The sequence below is a fragment of the Styela clava genome, chromosome 12, assembly GCF_964204865.1.
Source record: "Styela clava chromosome 12, kaStyClav1.hap1.2, whole genome shotgun sequence".
In the NCBI taxonomy this organism is placed as follows: Eukaryota; Metazoa; Chordata; class Ascidiacea; order Stolidobranchia; family Styelidae; genus Styela; species Styela clava.
In genome coordinates, this window is record NC_135261.1 from 8,869,867 (window position 1) to 8,889,295 (window position 19,429).

A 19,429-nucleotide genomic window follows, 5' to 3' on the forward strand; every position below is an offset into this window, starting at 1 on the left:
CTGACAATTATTGATCGAAACCTTAAAACAGGATACAAATTCATGGTAACTCTTCCCGAATCTTATAAATCGGGTTTCGTAAATTTATAACTCAAAATCAAGTGATGTACAAAGTGCCTGTTTATTAATTCTAAACTTAACCAAACCAGGTAGAAACGTGATCTCGGCGCTGCATAAAACTCCTCCTCTGTGATACTGGTAACACCAACATCAGGATGCCGATAAACCAAACAAGGTAGTAATAACACCTGGCATATTTAATGTTTCGGTTATCGCAGAAAAATTTCTATTTCTACAAAATAACGAAAATATGAAATTGTTTACGTATGAAAATATAATTCAACAGGAAAAGTTTGGGTTTGTTTCATATGGTATTGTTTCAATCGACAGGTTAGAGTTTGCGTATTCAACTTCTCAATTGAATGCTATCCTGCCAAAATAACATATTACTGGTTTAAGGTTTTAATCTCATGCATTTGCATATACTTCAGGTGATTTCAGCTTGGCCAACCAGAAGTCATGATTACCAAATACGATTAGGACTTCCCATGACACAACCGTGGCCACGAACTAATCAATGGACCTTCATGGGAAGAGAGGCGTCAATAACATCGAAAAACGTCATATTACGTCTGAATATGTCGCAAAAGAACATCCTATTTATCAAATTACCATCATTTGTCGCTAATTCCGATTTCCTCAGCCTAATATTTTCCAAAAATTAATTACACGCGATGTTTTACCAATTAAAGGCTAATCATCAAAGTTATTAACGTGGTTTGTTAATCACAATGCCCATGGCGCCCAATTATAAAAACTCAATGAGATATATAAATTGAAATATTTTATAGAAACAAGTTTATTTTTTAAGATAACCAACATGACAGAGACAGTGAAACCTTCAATAAAAAGAGTTGTGTCAACAATTGTTAAGTAAGTATATAGACGATATAGGGCTTATTAGTTTGGAATCAATAAATACAGATTCGAAAAGCCTTCAGTATAAGAATACAATACATTGGTAGATTCCTCTAACCTTTTTTGTAAATATATGATGCTTTTTATAAAATTTAGTTAGAATTGTCACGTACGGCATTGTTGATATCGCACATTCATAAAAATATGTAAACTTTATTATATCAATTAGAAATGCAATAGCATTAGAGCTTGGTTGTTAAAAAAGTGTAACGGTAAAAATACGACTTCTGTATCTTTTTTTCCTTGTACATTACTTCTGCGAAAGCGTGTGATCAATATCTGGTAGTGGTCAATATGCGGTAATCAGTAATCAGTATTTTATTTTTCTACTAAACTGAAAATGAGCTTTGTATGAACAAGGAAAAAAACAACGCAAAAATGTCATTTCAGGCTGAAGAGAGGCGTTAAAAAACAATCCCAGTTAACGAGCAGCGACACCCGTGATTAGTACTCAGCAAGGCGGAAACTCGGAAATATCGCTATTTTATCATGTAGTTTATGTAAATATTCTTTTCTAGAAAAAAACTTCACAAAAAGAAACGAAAATCTAAGAATTCGGCAAACGGATTTGCTCAAAATATAGCTCCAGTGTGCGGACTATTCGTTTTTGTTGGTTTGGTTGGATATAGAAATTATCTTTTGTCAATGCATGACTCGGAAGTCGTCATGTTGCATCATTTCCGGAGGCAACTTCCTGAAGAAATGCCAGGTAATAATAATCTTGTTTTTAAACATATGATTCTTAATAATTGAACATTCATATCATTTATTATAAGAAAAATTTGTATTACCATATGTAGGCTGACAATTTTAGTTTTATGACTTTTGATTTATGAATTCTACAGAACGCATCGAAACACCAGAAATACCGGCAAGATTAAGAGGGATGTACGAAATGAAAATCAAAAACGGTAATTTTTTATATGATTTCTATTCTACTACTTGTCTATAACCGCAATAAAAATGCTACTGCTACTGCTTACTACATGAGCCTGCATTGTGATTAATAATTTAGCCTCAATTTACTTCATATTTCGACACCATAAATAGAGTACGTGCTTTTTCAATCCCTCTCATTAATTTTACCAAAGCACTGACGGAATGATGACTAAGGTGGATTTAATCGTAACTTAACTGTAACTTTATGACAGGCCTGTCTGCAGATACAATGAATAGTGATGATACGAATGCCGACCTCCAAAAGTACAAATATTTGACAAATGCAAAAATAACAAAAAAAAGTAAGTTGAAATTAAACAAATGTAATTACTGTATAAATTGTTGGTGAAATGGTCAAGACAACACTGCTGTTAATTGAAAACACATCGTAATAAAATTAACATATATACATAATATCAATAAAGATAGCTTATTTCTGAATTATTTAAAAATTGTCAATTTAATAAACATTGAAAATATATCTGTCTAATAGGTCCAGGACTTGCAAAAATAGAAATTTACAGTCCTTCAGAAAAAGACAAGAAACTGGCAAAAATGCAGATGAAGAGAAGATATGAAGACAGAAAGAAATTATTATTAGAGGTAAATGCAACACTTTTACTACAAAATGAAGTTTCGCTGTTTTCTCACTATCATTTTGCAAATATGCAACTATACATTTCAGAAATGTGGCAACAATCAAACAAACACGTGGAATGAAACGATGCAACTGATCGCTGTTCCAGAAAGAAACTTTACAGTATGTGTTGTTCAAAAAGCTGGAAGCACAAGCTGGTAAGCTTTAATATTTCTTTACATTTGAGAAAAAATAATCAAGACACTCAATATATACGTCAGTTAATACGCAATTAAAATAATGGTTAAAACATGACTTTAGGAGCATTAGTCAGGAAGGTGCTACTCCAATAAACCGCGCAGTAAATTACGCATACGGACGCTATCGAGTGTAATGTAGGACAACGGATAAGATTTAATCATATTCGTATCTCGTTGTGTGGAAATGACGCTTGGTATCTAGTGTCCTGAAATTAGTTGGGTAATTAGGTGTATAATTTTACCATGCTTATTATCACGTTGCCGTAATCCATCAGGGCAACGTTTGATACAAATACAAGCAAAGTAAAATTCATGCTGCAGTTACAAACTCTTCATTAAGTGTGTTAAATAGGTCATTTACTCCCAACAAGTTACTCAGTTACATGAGCTCAGTTACATGAGAATGTTTGTGTCATACTGTGCAAAAAAAGCGCTGTCGTTTCAAGAATGAATGTGCTGACCAAATCAGTAAAACAGTCAGTATTTTACAGGCACAAGCTGGTATATAAGCTTCGCATGAATGGGAATCCTTGGGAGAAAGCTGGTCACACATTAAATAGAATTGCAGCTGATGAATTACCACAACGAACAAAACATCACTTGATGAGATCTCGTTTTGTGACAAGAATTATCACTGTTCGGCATCCATTCTCACGACTTATATCAGGGTGGCACAATAAATTTCATAAGTAAGTTAAATGTTTCTGCATCTTCAAATTATCTAGATTTTAGGTGTTTGTTAACCATCATCATAATGAAGCAAGGAATCAGTTAAATCTCGTGGAAGAAACCTAGAGTTGTCAGTTTCATATAAGTAATGTATTTTGTTTCAGATGAGAGTTGACGAACTTAATTTTCGAAACTTAAATGAAAGGGAATTATTTTTTTATGTTCTGACTAAAAGTTCTAGTGTCGTATCGGGGCTGAAAATCGTTTTTTTCATCGAAAATTTCAGAGCTATTATTTTTCAGCTTTTCAACCTTCGTGCTCTTATAATCTCAAGAACGAAATAAAAATTGGGACCTCCCGAAGTATGCGCACCAAGATGGTGCACAACCTGAACTCAGGTTGTGTACCAGGTTAGGGTTCAGGTTATGCGACATCTTGGTTCGCATACTTTAGGAGTACCAAAAATTGTGTGTACTTTTTTATTATTTGCAATATACAACCTCTCGAATAAATGCATAGGAGGTTACTTGAATAACTCAACTTTCATATTGACGACAGCATATATAACACTTTTTTATTTTTTTTTTCAGAGATTTTCCTATGCGTGATGTATTTTTGACCAAAGTTGGTGATTATGCAGGACGACACATTCCTGAGAAAGACCACGTCCTCGCTTTCCAAGACCTGGCACAATATTTGGCAGATAATGGTCTCGATGACGTGGATGTACATTTCAAATCCATAGAACAACTTTGTAGTCCATGTCAGTTTCCTTATAGCCACATCGTGCGAGCGGAAACCGTATTAGAAGACTTATGGTACGTACTTGATCGAGTAAATACTACGATGGAAGGATTTAATAAACATTCAGTTACTGCGAAATCACAAGAATCAGACGAGAAGCCACCGGAAAGAGAGTTAACTCCGTGGGAAAAAGAACGGGATACCATTAAGCAATTTTTTGAAAATATTCCCAAAGAAACAACAGCGAAACTTATGTCACTATACCGTGACGATTTTGAAAAGTTTGGATATACATATGACCTTGACACACACGTAATTGGGGATATTATCGACTGATAAGTGCAACCGAAAACGTCGGAGAAATTACGCGGAAAATGTAAATTAAACCTTGCATTTATCGAAGGTAAAGACAGATGTGGCGCTGAAATATCGTTCGTGAAAACATGTTCACACGGTGAGAAAATAGAAAGCAATTGTGCCATTAACAACACAATATGCATGAAACAACAAAAGTGTGACAATAGACAGATTTGAAAATGTGAACGAGCATGCGGATGGCACATAAAGCTAAGCGACGAAAAAGCAGTTGATCAGCTTCAACAATGAACATTATCAAGCTTTACAATCAGCTGACAACTTAGGCGAAAATAGGATATCAGACGTTTGTACACGTCAGAGAAACGGACATCGGTCTAATTTCAATAAAAATTATGATAATATGTTTTTAAAGTTTACTAATTGGAAATAATAAACACTTAATTCAAATTGACGTCAGTGTGACGAAGCTGAGTCAAATTTAGGATGGTTCCGACGTATGCGTGTCGATCAAAAAGGTTTTCATTATTTTACAGTGATAAGTCAGCTGTAGCTCGGATGACTTATTGTTAGCAAGAAATTGTATAAAGCTTTTTAATGCTGTGGAGAAGACATGCAGGTCTATTATCTCAAAAATAAGCTCAAGTCAGTTAAGGCTAAGCCGTTGACCAACCAAGCCTACCAATTTACTCAGGGTTGGAAATTTGGTAGGGTATGTAGATCTGAAAAGATACTGAACCTGTTGGACCCAATAGCTGACAAAGGTTGAGTGGTTGTGTGTGTAAATCCTTATTCTGGTCTAGCATTTTATTCGTCAAAGAAGTATAATTTTGTAAAAAAAAACATGTATTCTATAAGAATTATTTTCACTCCAACACTAATTTCTGTAAAATCTACAATCTCCAATCCAGTCATTCACGAGCGTTTTATAAAACAACTTTGCTTTTAGAACTTATTGACATGACTGATGTAATATTAGTTTTGATAATGTATATCACATTGGTATTTCTCCAAAATGAAAATAAAATTAGACATCAAATGTTTAATTTTTTCAGCACGAAATCATCTGGTTCTCCATATTTTGGCCTGCGTTCTTCTGGATTATATCCAAGTATTTTTAACATAGGTGCAATGAATGCCATATCTCTTTCCACGTCTGGTGGAATCTTTCCAAACCATTTGGTCAATCCTTCCAGGTATAATGGTTTCTTAACCTGATCGGTAGACAGCTCATACCTGAAAAATTGAAAGAAATAATGCAGGATCATACTTAATGAACAAATATGCAGATCACTGATGATTGCCACAGATCAAAGCTATTTATCAACCTTTTCCAAAGTATAAATATAGTTACCGCCATTATTCATTCAATTTTAAAATAATTTTCATTGAAGTACTTTTATAGCCTGTTATTGGCACAAACAAATTTTCTCGTCAAATTGTTTAGTCATTGTCAGATATCCCAGTTTGAAAAGGTGGCTAATTAGCATAATTAGCTAATACTAATTGTGAGATATTTGAATATAATATAGCCTAATGTTTAAATAATAAGGTTTTTAGAAGCGACTTTAGACTAGTCCTTTTAATCGTCCTTTTATAAGAACAGTTTCTAAGTTATTTGTGCTTGTTGAGTCTTTTTTTTAGAATGAGTTCAATCGGCGGTAATCGGATAGTATCAACAATTTACCATTTCAAAACTTTAGATACTAATTTTGAGAACGCTTCTCGAGTTGACGCCCAAAAAGCTGGTTCGCGTGTACCTATTGATCATCCTTTTTCATTTAATCTCTTGCCATTTGAAAGTACTGATGGCAAACTTTAGCCTGTATATTTCGACCTACTCGGGTATGATTTTGCTTTCTGCTACTTACTTTGAACTCATGTGAAGACAAATTATTTGTTTCAAATCTAAATTTGGGTAACAAAACTGACAGGGTCTGGTCGGCAGTACCACGAAAATGAACTAATGTTTGCCACCATGCCCAACAATCGGGTCGGGTGAATGAAGTTTCTGAGCGAAAGTATAAATTTTAATTGATACAACACCGTTGCTGATCAATCTATGTAACCTATCCATTGGGTCTAATTTTGCAATTTTAAAATCAATCAATCGTGACTGATCGAAAATGTGTCATAAGTGCTGTTTCACATTTCTTTGTCACCGCGCTGTAATGTATAAAGCTATCGTGATTCGAGATTCTTCAGGACTTTATAACCTCTTTAGGGGCTATTATACTCACGCAGAAAGTTTCGTTTCGTTCGCATGATCCTCATGATGCAGCACTTCCTTACACCACGGTATTCCCAAGAAATTGAAAATCTTTTTCGTGGTAGCAACCGGTTGAAGCACAAGTTTTTCATAATGAACAGGCAGGCAAACTTTAGGTCCGGATGTGAGACATTCTTTATACATATTATTAATTTCATCGTTCCAATGCATTAAGACATCCCTGGAATGAAAAATAAAAATATTTTATTGTTCCATATATCATACGATTCTTCTTCTATACACCATTAACATCAAAAGCTTTCGTAATCGAATTATTTATTTTTTAGGAATACTCACCTATAACTCTTTATATTCCAATTTCCTACTGTAATTCCCTTGGAAATAACAGAATGTGCGGACGCCCGGCCATCACGTAACATTAGAATAAACTTAGAGTTGGGAAATAGCCCATGGAGATATCTAATGCACAATGAAAAATATCAGGAAACATATTAGTACAATAATTATCGACAGATTTAAAAAAAAATTGCATTGGTGTCGAATTACCCCGAATGTACGGATATACATTGGGGTTTTAAATTCAGCAGCTGTGAGTCCTTGTCCGGTAACACTGCAACAAGACTAATTTTGTAGAGAGCACGTGCCTTGCTGGATGGACATAGTAGTGAAACCATTCGATGAAAACACATTCAGACTCTTTTCTAGGCTTTTAATAACTTAAACATTATTTCTATAATAAAATAAAAAATAAAAAATCACATGTAACAATGTCAACGCAGGCTAACCAAATAGAAACCAAGTTGTCACGCGATTATTAAAATCTTTAGATCGCTTGAGGATGGTGCCAGGTTGGACACATTAGGTGGCGCTATTTCAATTTCATCACAGACATGCTTAATGTTGAATTAGTAATTTACAAATGTGAATAAATGTTCAAGTGACTTGAAAGTATTCATAATAACTTGCAATTCTTAATGTTACAAAATACGTAGTAAAACAGGATTATTCACGAATAAAGAGGGGCATGCATTAGCACCTCGTATTCACGTGAAAAAAAAGAGAAAAAAGTCTTGAATGTTACATCTTTCTTACGTGGTTGCCTGTAAAGAGTAAGGATCCTTGTTGCATAAATATTTTGCTGGAGGACCATGATGCACAATAATGCTCAAAATAAATTTTGCCATTGCATTATCCAGTGCGTGAGGAGCAACACCAGCTTCCACTAACCGGACAAATTCTTTAGTAGAGCTGAAGAAATAGAAAAACTATATGTTGGAAGAAATAGACCTTTTCAAAAAATAACCAAAGTGTAACACTAAATTTAAAACGACATTAATCGGTGATACACGAAACTGAATTCAGATACTAGTAATGCAATGGATAAGATAATACGGTTTCTATTACATAGATTCTCTTTCTGTTATATTGTTTACTTTAAGGATACTTACGTTGTCCATTCATAGTGGTCCTTCAGTAACCAAGGAATTACATGGGTCTCGGGTCCGCATCGAATATCCGGATGTGACTCCAACATCTTTCTCATAAGAGTTGTTCCGCTTCTTGGAATTCCGCCGACAAATATTAAATATTGTTCCAGATCCTCGTCGGGTCTTTTCTTATCAATATTCAATGACAGAATTATGAAATTTTTTGGAAAATTTATGGGTGATAATCAAATTCAAAGTTACAGACTGAGACACGGCGACTCACCTTACCCGTAGTATGTGAACCAAGATGGCGGACACCGGAACGTAGTATGTGTACCATGTAAGGGTTAGGCCATAATTTCAGATACAAATACTACGGGAGTGACTTGACTAGTTCCCGAACTCGTAATAAAACTAAAATGAGGAAAATTGGAAAAAATTATGGCCTAACCCTAACCTGGTAAAGATACTACTTTATAATTTTTATCATAAATCAACATAAATTAACCAATTTCAAATCTAAATATATTCGCTAATCAGCTGCCGCTCAGGCAGACAGAAATTAATTGGGCAATTTTAGAAATTTAAAAAGAAGTTTCATATATATGCTTACATACCTTAGTATATCTTGCTTTATTGACACTGCTTGAGTATTTCGAAAATTCCAAAATAAACAATAAGAACACAACGACTCCGACCAAAATAATAACTGCTCGTGAAAGAATATTTTTCCTTACTAATTTCAAGAAATACAGTAAAAATTTCATTTTGAATATTTTTCGAAAATAATGGTGACTAGCTGACAAATGAAAATGCTCGCTCTGATATAAGGATGTACTTGGTATTCTGAGTGTCCATTATGTGTTATACTGTTCAAAACGACAAGTAAAAACAACTGGCTCTTAGAAGTCATTACATTAACAATTCTTGCGATATCAGTTACGGCACATAGTTGAAGAGTGAATATTATTTACATTCTGGATTATCTGTCCCATGTTGCGTAAAAATTCTCTTGAAATTACTGTTTCTTTTTTAATAAATCCTCAATTGTTCGTGATTATTGATCGGCTCAATTCACTTTCACCAAATGTTAAATTCGACAGATTTCCGAGATGTTATTAATTTTTAATTTGCCGTGAAATGTTCATTACGATTACAATTTAACTACTCTTTTGAGAGTTACCCGTGCGCTCGTACATATGCATGCAAAAATAAAAAGAGAAAATTTGTTTATTTCCGAAACTGAAGTGGGTTGAAAGCTGTCGCGAACAAGCGAAATTGTGTGAACCAAATTGCATTTACAGAGTTTTATAGAAAAAGCGAAGGATAGGGGAATTAACATCTCGCGGCGTAAAAATGATACATATGTATATATTATATATATGAATTGACGAAGATCATTTTAATATAGAAATAATACCGTGCATTTACAACATTTGCACTTATCTCCTATTTGAAATTATACAAATGGATAAGTTGGTGTCAATATGATAATATATGAGTTTGAATATGCTACCGCTTTGTAAGGACATAACAAACAACCTCATCTATTCAGACTGCAAATAGACCACAGCTCTGTTATAATTTGCAACCTTATGCGCAGCTGGTGGAAAAGATTGTAAACAGCTATCAGTTACGTGTACAACTATTAGGCCTTAGCTTAAAATTCGAAAAAATTAAACTATAAAAGTGAACACATTTATTATTAGTAAATATAAAGAATATGAAAATATTTCATATTTGCTCCAATAGTGAACTCCCTTGACTTCTCAGTTAGAATTCAACAACTTGGAGTGGATAGTTTGCGTATATGTCTGGTGAACTGCAAATCGACTAGAAGTTCCAGTATATTATCATGCATCATTCACGATCACTTTGCATTTTTAACTCTTTCCCAGGGGGGTTCACTACTCCAGAAAATTTCCAGTCCGGATTTTGACTCTCTTGTATCATATTTATGAGAGAATCTCTCAAGACATCAGAGAAAGTCGGGTCATCTTTAAATTGGGAGTTAACAAATTCAATTGCCGAAACGCTACCTTTCTCTGTAAATACTGGTTTTTCGTCTGTTGACTTTGTACATGCGAGTATGTGCTTTGCAGCTGTACACGAAAATTCACCATATTTTGTTTCCTTATGAAGTGCGAAATATAAAATTGAACATCCCGATTTACGCTCTTCCTCTATTTCGTCAAGTTTAAAATCGTAAACACCGCAATCCAATTTGTGCAATCGCGGCGTGTCCTTGGTCGGGTCTTCTGCAGCATTGAGTATTGCTACAAAAAGTTGCCAGTACTTTTTTTCGGCCGCTGCTTTAGCAAATTCTTTAGCGTCATTATCCCATTCTGAAAACTTGAAGTGCAATAAAGCTTCATAAATGTCGTTATATCGCCATCCTCTTTTTCTATCTTCAAATATTTTAAACAGCTTTGATAGAACTTTATTTCCACCCTGTCGATGCATCATTGCAAACATTTCAATGAAGATATGATCCGGGGTTAAAACAGATGTATAATGGTATTTTCTACCTTGAAAATTTGGAAGTAAATCATTTTCCTCTTTCTGGGTAACAACGTGAGTGACAGCATTGCTGATAGATCTCAACATTGTGTTCAAAGCTTCTTCAGAGAAAATAAAAGTTACTAATTCGTCGAAGCTTTCTGAATCAACAGGTTGAGCGTTTATCCAGAACAATTTCATAAAACTGGCAAATTCCTTAGCTCTAATCAGATTGTTTGAAAATATAGCATTATCTTCCTTGTCGTTTTTTCTTTTTCTTAGTTTAAAAGACCCAAATGTTAAAGCAAGTATTTGACCTATGAGAGTGAGAGCACATAAAATCAAGAATGGAAATATGAACCTTGAATAGTTATATGAACAGAAGAAATCCGTATACCCATCTAACGACAACACCAATTCTTGCGTCACATCGTTCCCCAACGTACAATGAAAATAGGGCTTGTCAACCAGCGTACCTGTGAAACCAGCAATTACAACTGACGCCGCCGTTACAATCAAGGTCATGATAATAACAATTGTGTTTCGTATTCTATAATGTGACCTGATTTCGTTCTTATGATTCCAGAGTAATAAACAAGCCTTTCGTAATTCGAATGCTTCCCCTTGTGACGAAAATACCGGTGTGACAGCCATTAAGTTCAGATGCTGAGAACGAGAATGTAAATTAGTAATAATCCGTTCCGCTTTGGAAAAGCTTCTAAAAGAGTCTATCACTTCGGGGTGGTTTAACCAAACGTTTGAAACTACCAAAATAATACTTGAAGATACAAAACTCACAACCCCTGCGTAGCTAGTATACCAAGGGATTTGTCCAGAGCAATAACCATTCGTCAGGTCGGTTTGTGGTTCAGTGAAACTACTTCCGGTCGTACCATTCTCAAATACTGTAGGCAAACAATTTACAAATAATCCTGGTCCGACAATATACAACATGAATAATGAAGTAGTTATTGTAGTTGCCAGCAAATATCCATGCAGTGTTTCCCACCATGGTTTCATGTTGTGTGAGCTCAATAAATCTTGTCCCAAAATGTATTCTTTAATTCCATCTTCCGAAGCCATATTTTATTAGAAATTTTCTTAACTTCGAACTTAATTTATATATAGGATTAATAAATTTTTGTCCAAATACTGATAAGCTTTGTATAAACAGTTAATATATACATTAAACCAACATTCAGTATTAACCCTGAAGAATGTCCACTCTAAATCTGGCAACTACCTATCAAACTTCTGCTATCCAGTATATCAACGTGTATTTAAAAACTAGGCCAAAGTCACGTTAACAAGGCATTTGTCTACATACAATTATATATGAGCAAACTTTATGATACACAAGAAAGATAAAAACTTCCGTACAATGTCTTCGCGTTTTAAACAGCCCACGAAACATCGACTGTATATTTCTGATCCTATGATAATATATATAATCGGTTTATAGATCATAATTTACCACAGCCGACATATACTGTATCACAAAACTTGCGTAATTCCATACTACATGACTTTCAGCACAAAAGTGTGTTTTGGCGAAGCGTTTGTCCGAGATGCTCGAATCGTACTGCGATTCAGTCTAAGTAATTTATGATTTCGAACAATTCTTTTTTGTGATTTCACATTTCTAAGTAAATATTGATTCCTTCAAAACGTCGCATAAACGATTCGGGATATTTTTATTGAGTAGAGCCGTTCGTCGTAAAATAAGGGTTTGCTCAGTAGTCAAATAAATAGCAATGGTACGTTCGGACCAAGTTATCGCTCGCTAGATGACTGGAATCAAGATACCAAAGTAAACAAGCAGGATTACGCTACATTATGTAAAACATATTCGTGGAGAGATAGCGTCAGGGGGGTCTGTTATTTAGACCATGTTTGATACAATGCTATAATTTTCCAGAGAAACAAGTCAGCAATGTTCAAATACATTGTACAGTAACAACTTTTTCCACCAAATCTCATCGAAGTTTTTGTCTCAGTGAGCTGATAAACGGAAGGTATTTATACTTCAAGTTGTCTCTTTGAAAACATACATTGGAAGTTGGTAATTTTGTGATTAGAATACACTGACTTTCCAGTATCAGAATATATTAGGACGGTTTTCGTACATTTGAACCCACGTACAATTGAACCCACGACAAGTGCACCTGGGTATATTGCACCTAAGGAATTGTTTTTTTTGTTTTGCGGATATTTGAACCCATGGGTTTTAGCACCCGCATATAGATTGAACTCGCGGATATACACATGGGTTCAAATGTACGGTCACCTATTAGAACATGACAGTTTAATGAACGTACAGAGTACGTTCATTAGTTCACTGAGACTACGTAGTTTTGGAATATGGAACACCTAGTCTGATATATGCATTACCAAAGTGACAAACGAAATATTTCATCACCAATTCCCCGAAAATAAAATGCATTGGTAGCTGTATCGGGGTACCGTGACGATATGGAAACTCTCATAGCTTTTACGGGTCCTGTGACGATGATGTTCATCATGATCTCATCGAGCTCACAGAAATATACGAAATAAATAAAAGTAATAAGTAATAGCTAGAGGAAAATTCAATCTTTAACCACTGAAAATTCCAAAGCAATTGTTTGTTCCTGCAGTTGAAGAAAAAAGCGATTTTGGTCATAACGATAGGATTCCATAATGATGAACAACAACGTCATAATAACAAAACGATCCATACGTTCACTATGTATCCAATAAGAAAGCAATGCTCAAATATATCGACAAGATACAATTACTAATTTCAGTATCGATAGCATATACGACTCGTGACTATGCGCAAACGTGGCTAAGAAACGAGTTTGCAATGTTTCCGAGAAGTAAAATGAAAAAGATATATTGGAGCTCAGAGGAATTTTGGGGCAAAATATAAAAGAAATCGACTGCCGGCAACTACTTCCAATTTAAGGTGCTGCGGGTAATATTGTTTCCACCAGTACCAAAGAATGAGCAACTTTAAAAAAAATGCAAAGCGAGCGACAACACGTCCAAGCAGATGAATAATAGGTAATTTGTTTTGTGTTGAAGACCTGAACGCGATAAACTATATATATGTCCACTGTTTATAACATACTTTCGATTGCTGTTGCTATGCTTACGGTATCGATCTTCGTTCAAGTGGTTCAGCGAAAGCATCAAAAAACTCTGTACTATCGTGCTGGGCTATCTTATGCTCAACATGATGTCACCAAAACAGATAGTTAAGTTGATATTGAGTTTAGTCTTTTTAAGTATCGTCGCATGCTCCTGCATCATCCTTTTCAATGAGAATATAAATACAATGACGATAAAAGAATATCCAGAAGAAGAATTGTACATGAAGGTATGATATTATATTATAAAAGAACAGGGGAACTTAGTTGCGCTTCACGATGGCAAATAATCGTTAAAAACGAGTCGAAGTGTACGCATTGAATCATAATTTTATATTCCAATTCGTGTTTTAGATTCACCCCGAAAATGAAACCGACCTACCATTGATATTTATAGGAGGAGTGTATCGCAGTGGAACGCCAAGCGAAGGCACGAATAAAATAAAATAAAATGCTAACATATCAGTGATAAAAATTGATAAAACCGGCCTTAAATTAATCTAACAATAACTAAACTATTATAATGTACCGTCAGTTGGACAGTCAGGGCTGCGATAGCTCAAATTCAAAATGTTGATTTTCGGGCCGGTATGGTAATTTTCAAAACCCCTAATCTTGGACGCATGTATGCACTGTTGTATACCGTTATTCAGCTATTGGGCCTGACATCGTTTATGACATAACATTACAATTGATCTGTTCATTTCTCGCAACGCCTGTCTCTTTCGGAAGTGCATCTGCACACTGTTTTAGGGGTTATACGAGAACTAGATGCTACTTTGCATTTTATTAGTTTCTCGCCTACAATGCCGCTGAGAAAACAAAATCTTTCAGACTTGAAATAAAAATCTAGAAATCTGATATAACAATGGGGCAGTGTAAAAGTGCCTTAATGTGGTTGGAAGCTGATCCAAAATTTTAACACTATCAAAGCGGAATTACCTCCAAACACTAGAACCGTAAAATAACTTAACGCATCATCCTAAACGTTTTTGGTAATTCATATGCGTTTTTTTCGTACTCTAATATGATAAAACCGAGTGCCATAAAAAGTCCCTGATAGAAGTGCTGCATAAGTAAAGCCCAAAACTACACCAACACCAGCTTATAAGATTGGTTTCAGAAGTTTCTTATAGATACAAACGTGAATTAAATATCTGTGACCCACTCTCTTCTGTTCCGCGATAAAATTATAATTTTTGACCCATTCATTGAAAAAGGTTTGCCATCCCTGGCCTAGACAGTGCTCATGCATGTTCTTTTTGGAAGAATTTCATGCCAAACTGCTTATAAGCTCGAACAAAATAAGATGCTTCAGAAGTATGTGAACCAATATGGAGGGAATTAATTTTGTTCGCCTACTTTTTTTCATCAAGTTGTGTAAATAGACCGAAGTCTATGGGCAGGGGGTATATTCACTTGGCTAACACAGACAGTCCCCGAACTCGTAATAGAACTAAAATAGGGGAAAGTTGAAATGAAATTATGGCCTAACCTTAACCTGGTACACATCATACGGAAATATCCAAAAAAGATCTGTGTGATGCACTCTGTACATCGAAGTTAGGTAAAAACACGAAAACATTATCAAATAATTTTAATGGGACTTCAGACTTATCTTTTACGAATGGCAAAAAATGAAGCCCAAACTCTTGAATGCGAAACTTGGTTCAAATAGTTAGTTTCAAATATTTGTGATGCTAATTAGACGAGAGCAGTTCTTTATAATATTAAGAAGCTGTCCAATCTGCTTTCACCAAACTGCATTGATGAAAATCTTATGTGTGTCGAACAATTTTTGCAATGAGCAAACTTAACGACGAGGCAACAGGCCGGGGCTCACAGGAAACCCCACAACATTTGAAATTTAACGCTGAAATTCCAAACTTCTTTTATTTTTAAACCTCCCAAACAACATACAATTAGAATAGATCAGGGGTCGGCAAACTTTTTTCGTTCGCATGCCAAAATTAAAGCAAGTTTCAAGTCATTGGCGGGCGCACATATTTTTAGAAAGTTAAAAACCGAGGGAATGGCCAATGAATCAGATTTTTTCACACAGATTTCAGTTAAATTTCAAGCAACGCGCGAAGACTGATTATTTGAATATTTTATCCGCCATCAAACCATTTGTCTAATTATAATCAATTTATAGGCTCATTACACGAGTGATTGTGAATTATTATATACTTGTTAGGTTATAATATAATTTAGAGTCTCAAAATAAATTCTGTTACGTAAAGAATATAATCGTCATTACAATTGTTTTGTTAATATAATTCAGTGCAGCGTTGCGGGCCGGATTATATTGTTCCGCGGTCCGGATCTGGCCCGCGGGCAGTAGTTTACCGACCCCTGGAATAGGTTCACATAAAATCGTTACCTCCAATATAAATTATATAATTTTATATATAAATAGTATTCCATTGTACAGACCGAAAGATAATATTAAAACATTACAAGAGGCTGGAGTTTACCCTGAAGCGTTGGATATAGCAATGGCAAAGTTTATTCTCGAAATAATTAAAGGACACGGGCCTTCAGCAGTCTATTATTGCAATAAAGAGCCGGTAGTGCTTCAATACATGAAGTAAGTATGGTATTTTCCAGCTGATAGACCACTTTTAGCATATATATATTACACACCTAGGACGCAAGAGAGCTATGCTCAAATATATGTACATCAGTACTTGTAAGGCAAGGCCTGGTACACCGAGTTTTCTTAAAGGGTGAATAAAATGTACATTTGGTGTCCAGCAAGCAAACCTCGTAATAATTTTAAATGTAGAAACATGTAAACAGCAGTGTCATTACCATTGTTCACTGACGCATGTTTAGTGTTCAATATAAGAATAAATTACTTTGTAAATTTGAATATATTGGACCATTATATTGGTATTATATTACATAATATATTGGTACCAATAGTTTCACCACCTTACCAGTGCTTTATTCAGGTAATTTTTTAGACACGAAAATCGGGTCGTCTCTCTCTCTTCGCATAATGGACCTGGGGCCAACGATGGCTATTTTTGAACATATTTTATTATAGATATTAGTTTATTTAATGTCCATTTTTACGATACTTTCATAATAAAATATATTTTTTGGGTATTTGCATAAGCTATTCCCTCATGCAAAGTTTATATTTATGATTCGAGATGGTAGAGCGGTGGCTCATTCAATTGTAACAAGAAACATCAAAATTGAAAATCTTGACATAAGTAGCTACAGGTTGACATTCTTTCTATTTTTGTGTCTGTGAATAATAATATACATTCACTTTACTGACTTTATAGAGCTATTTATTCATTCGATTTATGTAGATTTAAAAGCAACATAACTCTAACTTAGATCTGCGTATTTGGTAAATATAATTTAAGTACAAAAACCATATAATATGATAACTTTTTACACAAACTCTCCAAAAACACGATGGGATATTTTGTTAAAAATTGGAACATTGTTGGGAGCAGTTATTAGTTATTACTATGCTACAACTTTATCGTGGTTTTGAGCCGCTGATGGTCGTTGGAAAATAAAATTTTGAAAAATGAAAATTGAATAGTGAAATTACCTAATTTATTTGAATTGAAAATATATGCTTGCCAGTCTACTACGAACAACTGGTATTACAGCCCATCAACACAACGAAACAAATTTTTAAATTTTTGAATATACCTTGGAGAAAAAATATTTTACATCATGAGAAACATCCAAACAAAACGAGACTTTTCAAGTAAGAAATTTAGCCCGATAATGCAACATTTTTGCAGCTGAGTATTTTTTAGGAGAGTATGAATATGTACGATCCTGACTACGAAGGAGTGATTTTGAATAAACAATAAACTCTGAATTTTGATGGAACCTCAATTCGTGATATATAATAAAAGTGCTCATTTGTGCTATCCCTCACTGCTTTATTTGAAGACACAAGTAAGTAACATAAATGGGGGGGGGGGGGGGGACATATAAGACAGATAGTTGGTGATTATTTTGGTGATGGTTTACTGTTTTTGCAAGATTTTTGGTGGTTTTTCTATGATTGAAGAGCTGTGAATTAGTCAAATATTAACATGGATTTACACTTTCCATGCTCAAATTTCTTTTTGATTGTATACTCGCCATCATTTGTTTCTCCTTCACAATTAAATTAAAATTATTACGCTTCTATTGCAGAAATGAATTTTCTACTAACCAAGTGATGCAGCCATTGCACCTTGATTCTCTCACAAGTTGGTTTGGACATATTCCTCGAGATGTGGAAAGAGACATGAAACTTATTGCACCTATGTTAAGCGAACTTGGTTATGATCCTGAAGATTCTACTCCAAAGTACGGAGAACCAGAATACTTCAATGTGGCGGACTCGACTTGTACTTGACGAAAATTCAATGACTTAATTGTTTTTTTCGCGCAAATTCTTATTTAAACAGTAAACATAAAGTAACAAATTGAAGACTACCCGGAAACGTGGATTGTATATACTTGAGACCGGTAGACCATACTAGTACCGAAGCTTTTTAACATGAGTCAACAGCGATCAGAAACCGATGTAGGTATCCACCAGAGCGTACTTGTTTATTAAGCCCAAGCTCTGCCCACATAGGGTTTACGGAAGGTAAATACTATTTTCGACTGAGGTTACACTCCCAAGAAGACGCTTACCATCGGACCGATATACTTTAATCTTCGTTGCATAAAATGTTGTGATGCTTGCGGCTGAATATTAGAAGGTACAATACCAGTTTGAGCGTACTGAGTTATGTGTTTGCGTTACTTGGAAAGCAAGTAAACTCACATGGCCACACGAATATTCGAAGCCATATTGCATCATACTAATATAGCTACTTGTAGTACACAAACATGTATATGAATATTAAACAAATACAGATATCACCAATGAGTAAAACAAAGCTAAAAATTATCTCTGCCGGCACTTTGAAACCCGACAACGTAACACCTCACAATTGAAGGATCTTGACGCATGATAGAGACGTGAAAGATGTAAAGTAGACGTCGGGAAAATATTTCCAAGGAAAGCACCTCAACAGTAATTGAGATACCTAACCCAGGGGTTCCCAAACTTTTTAGAGTTGGGACTAGGGTTGCCAACTATGAAAAGTCTCAATAAAGGACATAGATTACCGTCATCATTTATTTTGTAACTTGCAGGAAAGAACAATATAAAACAATGAAATACAAATTATATACAAGCTAAAAAGATATATTAAAAAATATGTGTTTTTCATTTATTGTTTATTTAACATTGACCCAATCAAGCTGCATTCTGTGAACAGGTTAGTGCTTTGAATCGTGCCAAATTTGTTTTTGAATGAGTGAATAAACTTCATCAAATAGGTCAAACATATTCAAATTAAATTGTCTTTTAGCTTCAAATGCTATACAATTATTACAAGTGTCTGATATTTTGGAGAAAGATTATTCAAAAGAGATAACTTTCCAAATGTTGAATTTTTATTAAAGTCAAATCTTTTTTCCTAATACGTTTTCGCAGAGTTGAGAAATAATCTAAAATCTTAGAGACCAATTATACGTAGAATTTTCAGTTATTGAACTAGAATTCACTCAAATCTTGGAGTGTTGCCACTTGCAATATTCGGAAAATTAATGTAAAATATTTAAAATTGTAAATAAAA

The 19,429-nt window shown here is 34.6% G+C and overlaps 2 protein-coding genes and 1 pseudogene across 3 annotated transcripts; 2 read left to right on the forward strand and 1 right to left on the reverse strand.

Moving 5' to 3' along the window:
• The first annotated feature begins 835 nt into the window (after positions 1 to 835).
• LOC120329629 (carbohydrate sulfotransferase 11-like) lies at positions 836 to 4,936 on the forward strand. Its single transcript, XM_039396348.2, has 8 exons — positions 836 to 933; positions 1,497 to 1,687; positions 1,824 to 1,889; positions 2,130 to 2,219; positions 2,411 to 2,520; positions 2,603 to 2,712; positions 3,246 to 3,443; positions 4,014 to 4,936. The coding sequence occupies exons 1-8, from the start codon at positions 881 to 883 to the stop codon at positions 4,501 to 4,503; spliced, it is 1,308 nt and encodes a 435-aa protein (XP_039252282.2). The 5' UTR covers positions 836 to 880; the 3' UTR covers positions 4,504 to 4,936.
• A 135-nt stretch (positions 4,937 to 5,071) lies between these two features.
• On the reverse strand, positions 5,072 to 8,952 carry LOC120329630 (protein-tyrosine sulfotransferase 1-like). Its single transcript, XM_039396349.2, has 6 exons — positions 8,757 to 8,952; positions 8,161 to 8,327; positions 7,805 to 7,960; positions 7,049 to 7,171; positions 6,723 to 6,932; positions 5,072 to 5,718 (listed from the first exon to the last, which is right to left on the reverse strand). Exons 1-6 carry the CDS (start codon positions 8,904 to 8,906, stop codon positions 5,517 to 5,519), a joined length of 1,008 nt encoding a protein of 335 aa, XP_039252283.2. The 5' UTR covers positions 8,907 to 8,952; the 3' UTR covers positions 5,072 to 5,516.
• An 8,415-nt stretch (positions 8,953 to 17,367) lies between these two features.
• On the forward strand, positions 17,368 to 19,131 carry LOC120330323 (protein-tyrosine sulfotransferase 2 pseudogene; annotated as a pseudogene). Its single transcript, XR_013479607.1, has 2 exons — positions 17,368 to 17,508; positions 17,949 to 19,131. The product of XR_013479607.1 is annotated as a protein-tyrosine sulfotransferase 2 pseudogene (transcript).
• Positions 19,132 to 19,429: the final 298 nt, after the last annotated feature.

Coding starts and splice junctions, on each gene's coding strand:
- LOC120329629 (XM_039396348.2), top strand. CDS start 881: ATGACAGAGACAGTGAAACCTTCAATAAAAAGAGTTGTGTCAACAATT. Junction 1,688..1,823: donor ACTTCCTGAAGAAATGCCAG/GTAATAATAATC, acceptor TGAATTCTACAG/AACGCATCGAAACACCAGAA. Junction 3,444..4,013: donor TGGCACAATAAATTTCATAA/GTAAGTTAAATG, acceptor TTTTTTTTTCAG/AGATTTTCCTATGCGTGATG.
- LOC120329630 (XM_039396349.2), bottom strand. CDS start 8,906: ATGAAATTTTTACTGTATTTCTTGAAATTAGTAAGGAAAAATATTCTT. Junction 8,328..8,756: donor ATAAAGCAAGATATACTAAG/GTATGTAAGCAT, acceptor AATATTGATAAG/AAAAGACCCGACGAGGATCT. Junction 7,961..8,160: donor GACCACTATGAATGGACAAC/GTAAGTATCCTT, acceptor CTATTTCTTCAG/CTCTACTAAAGAATTTGTCC.